This window comes from Corvus moneduloides, chromosome 1, assembly GCF_009650955.1.
Source record: "Corvus moneduloides isolate bCorMon1 chromosome 1, bCorMon1.pri, whole genome shotgun sequence".
Taxonomy (NCBI): domain Eukaryota; kingdom Metazoa; phylum Chordata; class Aves; order Passeriformes; family Corvidae; genus Corvus; species Corvus moneduloides.
The window spans coordinates 114,518,181-114,525,908 of record NC_045476.1 but is presented as its reverse complement, the minus strand read 5'-3'; the positions used below and the strand labels follow the sequence as shown (position 1 = coordinate 114,525,908).

Below are 7,728 nucleotides of genomic sequence, written 5' to 3'. Positions count from 1 at the left end.
AGAGATCAAGTCTTGAACCAATGCCAACACTGCTCCCATCATGTTCGATGAACATGTACAGAGAAATACACGAACAGCTTGTAAATCCCAAAGCAATGAACAAGAGGCTACTTCAAATGTATTTCAACAATTTGCATCAATTATTTTAAAATAAAGCTTTTTTCAAAAGTATTTGAAAACACTATGTTTTCATACAGACCTCTCATATAAACCAAGGCTGAAGAAACTTGAAAAATGAAAAGAAACTAAGAAAGAGAGCAACAAATTTTTTATTCTGTCAGTTCCTTTTTTCACCTGTACACTAAGACAAAAACACTAAGCCATATAAGACTGGTTGGTTTTGTTGCCTTTGATTACATAGACTTTTTTTTTTTTTTGTACAAATGCATCAATTAAATTGAATCCTAAAAGTACAAACTATGATGCAGCATCTGTTGTCTCAGAATATGGAAGTTACTGTATCTGGCAGGAGATGTTTAAATGATCACATTCATGTAGCCAGATCTGTAAAGGCCATTCAATTACAAGTAAACAGAGTCTAACGTACACTTAAACAGCAACTCTGGTCAGTAGAACAGTACTATGAACTGCATATTTACAGGAAAACTTGCACATAATACAGATATCATTTTAAATCAACCTTTTTGGTTGTTAAAACATAATCCACCCTTCGAACTTCTACTGTGCTGCTTTAGCAAAGTTTGAGTACCTTGGAGATTCAAAGGCACATAGCACTTCTGATGCTTCCACAAACTCATTCTTCAGGAACATATCATAAAAGAACTAGATTTTTTAAGAACTTGGGACTGCAAACTTTCTCAAAAAAGTCTGGTGCACTTTTAAACATTGCATGCCAACAAGTAACGGAGTTTGCAAATACTTTTTCAGGTATACAATTTTCTAATTTCATGATGACATCTAACATCATTACAACTAAGAAGGAGGAAGACAAATGAGCCACTACCCTTTTTCCAATGTTGTGTGCAAAAAATCAGTATTAATTCAGTCCAAGTATACTTTTAAATCAAAGCTCTTGAAAAAGTCAGTTTACTAACCATACAGTACATCAGCATTTCCCTTGAAAAGCTTAGGCCGTCCTAAGCAGTTTTAAAGTAAGCAATTACATAATGCTATCTGCATACAGAAATACACTACATTCACACAGGCAACCTTAAATTTCTCCAATAAACAGTCATGTCAAAATCTACAGTTTACTGAAAATACAAAGTTAGTTTTAACAAAAGCAAAAATGTTCGTGTGATTCAGTAAAACCTGTTTTCTAATATGAATAATTTGCATTCACAAAGACACTACTTGGGACAAATTAAGTATTTCCTAGAAGCTCAAAATGAGACAAAGTTTTTTAACTATGAAATGGCATACAAACATACTGATTTGTTGTTGGTTATTTCTCTCTCACTTACAAAAGATCTACTAGATCAGAGTAAAGCAGGTACTTTTACATGTTTATACAAAGACCTCTCCCTCACACTAAAAATGTCACATACAGAAAATTTTCTCAGCTGTCTTTGACACAAAAGCTGCTTCTGTAAATTTGAATATTACGCCCTTCAGACCCTCATGACCAGTGCAACAATTAAACAGCTTTCAGAAAGCTTAACAATACCTAAATTTGCCAATTTTCCTTTACAGAAAGTATATACAAGTTTATAAATCCATGGCAGGAACATTACAATTATGTTAACATCAACTCATTAACTGGATTCGAAAGATACTTGCATTCTGTGAAGACCCTATGGCTGCTGCCCATTCAATAGTTCTATCAAGGCACTGTGCAGTCATTAAATCTCTAGTATTCTCCAAGATGTGCTGAAGAATATTGTGAACGTGTTTAAGTTGTTAAAAAGCCCTGAGTGAGAATTTGCGTATTTACCACAGGCTTAGCTATAAAAATGGCACATACTAAAGCTTCTGCAGACAACAGTTTAGCTTTGTCAACACAAACAAGTTATGAAATGCACAAAAAGACAACAGTATGAATTCCAGCAACTTATACAAGACAGGTATACAATGTACTTTGTGGCAAATCACACTGCTGTTGTATGCAATTTACACAGTAAATTTATAGAGTAAAAAACCTTCCCAATGTATTCAGACATCAAAACTGATCAAGCAAAAGAAAACTGATGCATTCCCCATCCCTTCCCAAAGACAAAGAACAGCTAGAGAAGAATTCAGCACTTTGACAGAAAGGAGGTAGCACTGCTAAAGGTTAGACTGTAGTGTTTGTTGGGGTTTGGTTTTTTAAGTGAAAACTTGACCCTTGCAGCACAAAGAACAGGATAGGTTCTTCAGTTCACCAGCTGCTACTGGAAGAGTAAAATTAAATTTCTGACAATTAGTTTTGTGGAGGAAGCTCAGATCACTAGCTGAAAGCAGCTTCTTCAAACAATTTAGTGTTTACACTAACTGCAATTAATACTGCTAAAAATAATTAGACATACATAACCCTTCATCTCTAGAAAATATCTACACAATAAGTACTTAATTATTTTTAAAAGACCATTTCACCCCTTTAAAAGAAGCTAATATACCAACTGTAAGACTATGCTAACAAGGCACAAGTACTTGTGCAAATCTGCTATATCCTCACCCAGTCCAAGTTAAGAACACCACCTTCTAATCAAACTTTCACATTTACAAAGTAACTTGTTTACTATCTCCCCAGCGTAGTTTTCAGTATCCACTTCAGGAAAAAGGGATTTCTCCAAACCCCAACATACATTTACACAGTAATCCAGCAAATGGAAAGTAGGTAACAACAGCCCAGATTTTGAGAAGTGCCATATGAGCTTGGGCCACAGGAAGTGATGACACAAGTTTTGGGGGGGGGGAAAAAGGTCAAACATAGTTATACAAAAGTTAACAATCCACAACTATTAAGCTTATTCTGTTAACCTCTTAGGTCGTCTTTACACTTTAAATCACTGTGTAGTGATATGACTGTTTATGTCTCTTAATGAATGGAAAAGGAAGTATTTTACCTAAACATCTGAGCATACCTCACACTGAACAACTTTTAGGTGTATTGTTACTTGTTTCAAGAAACAAATGGAGATATTTCAATCCATTTAATTTCAAAATTGCTATTAAATGCTGGGGGATAGATGTAACAAACCTTACAACCCTTACATTCTACGATTTTACAGTAAATTGGAGATAGACACCTTACTGATTTTTCTAATTTTCACTTCACTCAGGTGAAATTTAGACTTTAATCTTCTGCTGCAGACAGATGCACAGTGGTATTTCCTCAACTCTACTACTTGTTATGATCCCCTTTGGCTTTCAAGTGAAATTCTCATCCTTCAAATATGTTCTATCCAATTAAACATCTGCAATCTGTGCAGATTGCACAGGTAACAACAGAATTAAGTGAATGAGCTTACTGGGTTCCTCAACACTAGTTCACCTTCTACATCTGTAGGAAAAGAGAGGGTCTGAATACAAATATGTATTTCCATAAATGATACTGGATTTGGAAACATTTTTTCTCATTAAGTTTTTTGAAAGGCAAACTCCAGACAAGATACAGCTCTTGCAGCTGTCAATAAGAGACCTATATAAATAATTCAAGCACCTTGGTTAGCTTTTCTAGTTTTTCTAATTCCATTGTTTTTCTTGGCACCGAAATAGCATCAAACTGACATATTTCAATTTCAACTGGCACACAACACTGCTGAATGAGTCCAATCACAAACTCCTATGCAGTCACATAAATCTACTGTGATTGCAGTACAGGAGATTAAAGCTGCTTCTACAGCAGTACCTTCAGTCACTGTCTCTGTTTCCATAGGACTGTGATGGTATTCAAGTAGTGAGGGTGTTAAACAGTAATTTACATCTTCTCTGTTCGAAAGGACAAGCCTAATACAGCATTTACCTACCTATGCTACAAGTATGTGCCTCCTGCAGACTAGGAATACTTAACACTCAACTCCAGTTTCCTACTCAGGATGCTTCAGATCTGTTCTAACTCAGCTGAATTATTCAACTGATGCTAAGTTGGAATACTTTCAAGTAACTCTGGCTTGTTCCAGCAAAAAAGAATTAGGAAAATGCAAACTGCCATACTGAGGTTTCAGTTTTGAGTTGCATTATCAAGAAGAGATCCACCCTGCATCTGTGCTGACAAGTCTGCAGAGGTCCCCTTGAGGAATTAAGAGGACAAAATATGTATGCCAGAGACAGAGGAAACCAAGGTACAAATCTGACGAGTGACAGGCTAAAACTCAAAATGGATCATCAAATGGCACACTCTACTACAGAAGTATTTCCAGGAGAAGCCTGACAAGAAACTGAAGCCTACTATAGAAAATTCAGCTGTAAAAAATGCTCCCAAAAAAACCCCAAAAAACCAAACCGAAAACCTTAGTGATGTGCATATTGGCCAAATGAAAATTGCAATGAACACTCAGATGCATGTGGAGTTCAAGTGGAGATAGCAAAATGCTGAACTGAAAAAAGGCCTTACATCAAAAACTTTCCAGAACTCCTTGAAATCTTGATATTTTAGAATAAGAACCAAGAAGAAAAAAAAGGGAAGGCTGCTTCATTTGGCCAAGAATACAGATGCAGATTATCTGAGAACAGATGACCACTAGTACACAAAATAAAACAGACTACTACAGTGACTCCAGATGTGATTGTGTCCAATGAAAAAACACTGAAAATAATGAGGAACATTTGGAATGCTGGATGAGGATTAAAGATGGCTATTGTAAGGCTGTGTATTACATCACTTCATGGTGTTAAAAGCCACTCTACATACACTTTTCCAATATATCACTGTACTTGTTTCCTGGAAAACTTTATTCAGTGTTTAATCTTATTGCTTAAAGGTTTATCTATCTTTACAGTTTACTAGTAATAGTCTTCTGAGGCATTTGCCATTGTTTGCACACTTGAGGCATATCAACATAAGCTTCAGAAGACAGACTGATTTATCTGAGAAGACCACAATTGCATCTTTATCTTTACTTGGATCTTTCCCTGAACTATCCTTTTGTCCACATTTCTGACATATGCAATGAGAATTCAATGATAAATTCATCTTAGCTGCTAGTAAGGCACCTAAGTGACTCCAGCATGGATGTCTTTATTGTTCTGCAAGAGCACATCCAAATGAAGTCTGCACAATGGCAAAGGGCTATGTGAACTATGCACTCAGAAAACTGTTGAATCACTTAGGAGTAAGCACAGATTCCTTTTAGCTACAAGAGATCCTTAAATCAGCTATTTTCTACCACAAAAAAGGATGAAAGGATGCTTTTGTTTTAAAAATGTTAATAGTTTGCAGTCCCTGACAATAGCATTTATTTTGGGGGTCAGGAGCAGTTTTTTATCACATCAGTGACAGCAAACTCCTTCAGCCAGATTCAGCTCAACTAGGCACAGCTCACAATATTCACTGTTCTGTCAGCAGTATCTTCATTTGCAGTATTACTCAGTAATGCTCACAGATAAGTTCTGGTGTTAACACCCCACTTAGATGAATAATCAATATTAAGTATTCTCTTTTGCTGTTGACACTGTTTGCCTGGAGACAATAAAACTCACTTCGAAAGAAAATCTTGCAGAATCTTGGTTTTTTCCGAATTCACAGACCCACAATTTTTAAATGGCTCCACATGTGTAAGTTTCTCCACAACTGATCAAATTCACTCATCTGAAAGGGATAACTGACCCACTGCTCAAATGTCCTCCTTTCCACTCAAGTTAAAAGCAATTCCATGCAAAGTCAAGTAATTAGGAGAATTGTGGAACTCACTATTTAAGTTACTTAGCTCGAACCTGTTAGACTAAAGTGCAGTTTTGGAAACATAATGTTTCTAAAACAGATTTTTCCTTTTCCTGTTTCCTACACAACCCATCCTCAGGAACAAAGGGCATGATAAAGTCAGAATTACCTTAACATTGTATTCTGAGGCCTGACCTTATGGGAATAGTATATTTATTACTACTATGTATATATTTTGTATAGATTTTTCATTACTGTGTATTTCAAGACAGAAATTACTGTCAATCAGAAATGTCACAGGAAATGTTGACACTCTCCAGAAAAGCCTAAAGCGAAAAAAATCCTAAATATTTATGTTTGGTAGTAACTGACAATATAAAAAAAAATTCCCTTACATCACTTGACATCTGATACATACATGATACACATGAACAAAACCAAAATAAGATTGTCCCTTTAAACTTTAAGGGGAAGAAGAAGACAGAAAGAAAATGAAAAAAAGACTGCTTTAAATTAGCAGTAGGCTTAGATGTTTTTTAAGAGTAAAGCTACAAGCTGACTGTTCAAATACTGTTTCTTTTATTTGGTGCATTCAGAGTCTTTAAACAATTACTATGTAATGAACCTGTGCTACAGTATTAGAAATGTTTCCATTAGAACCCTTTACTGCCTTTCAAACTTACAGAGATTTAATCCATCAACATGTCCTTACACTTGCACAACCTAGTAAAAGACACTGGCCCTGTTTAATATAAAAGGATCCTCCGTTCGATTGCCTTGCGGCATATGGGGCACTCGCTCATTCGGTCTCCACAAAGCTGACACGTTCCATGGCCACACAGAAAGATCATGTTCTTCAGGCGGTCCAGACAGACAGGACACATAGTCTGGAAAAGATTTTGACAGGTTACACAGTCAGTGGTAGCTGTTATACAGTATTGAATATGCAACAGATGAAGTGTTTAAATTTAACAACAAATACGTGATCCTAAGCATCGCAGAAAATTGCCATAGCATAACCCAGCCATTAAGCTAAACTGATGTTTCTTTAAATCCCATTTTTACTCCACATTGACTTACAATATATGGGCTTTTCCTACTCCATCAAGACACAAGTAACTATGTAGATTTTTTCTAAATATGATTCCTTTTATTAAGACAATCTAGTCGTAGGCTGACATCATACTTTCAATATCATTACCCAAGTTTGCAATATTAAAACATTCTTCAGAAATATTCTCCTTTATGTCATGTAATATTCCAGGGAACAAAACACAAACAATTTGATGTACGCAATGCTTGAGTAATGATTTACAAATTTCTTCTCAGGCCATTCTAGCCATTCATTTACTTACCTCTAAAGACCAAGCACTCAACACCCACAGAAGGAATAAAAATGTTGCATAATCAATATGATATGCAAAAATTTAGTACTTTGTTTGAGGAAGTTATCTAGATTTTCAACCAAAAGAACACCTCAAGTTTCAACTAAAGAACAGTTTAGTAAATCTGTAACCTTAACTCATAACAGCAGCACAGCAAACTTTTAAAATCAGTTTTAATTGCTGAATGTAAAGTGATAACCAATGCCCAAAAAAGATCTTTTTAAGTTCTTCAATGGCAAAATTCATTTTGTACCAAGCCACTAAGGAACAATGTCCTTCATCTTTTGTCATGTGCAGAAATGGAAGTTTTCATAAGGCATGTTCCTTCACCATAAACATATTGCAGCCATATTAGGATTTCATTTATAACAGTTTATCAAATGTTAGTAAATGAACAGATGTTACACCAGATGAAAATTGTTAAGACCACTCTATAGTACATCAAATCAAATCTAAGAGGTCCTCAGATCTGAGACATATCACATATATCTAACAATTATAAATGTTGATCTCATACATAATACAAAATACGGACAAGGCTCATATTTCAAATAAAAATTCATTTTATCACCATCTTGCACC

The 7,728-nt window shown here is 35.4% G+C and overlaps 1 protein-coding gene across 3 annotated transcripts in view; it reads right to left on the bottom strand.

Annotated features, from left to right (window-relative positions):
• Positions 1-249: 249 nt before the first annotated feature.
• The window catches only part of MIB1 (mindbomb E3 ubiquitin protein ligase 1), a 78,338-nt gene continuing 70,859 nt past the window's right edge, over positions 250-7,728 (bottom strand). For all 3 annotated transcript variants that reach the window (XM_032123427.1, XM_032123431.1, XM_032123441.1), the window contains exon 21: positions 250-6,648. In XM_032123427.1, the coding sequence (XP_031979318.1) occupies positions 6,508-6,648 (141 nt within the window). In that variant the 3' untranslated portion in view covers positions 250-6,507. The remainder of the gene's footprint in view (positions 6,649-7,728) is intronic.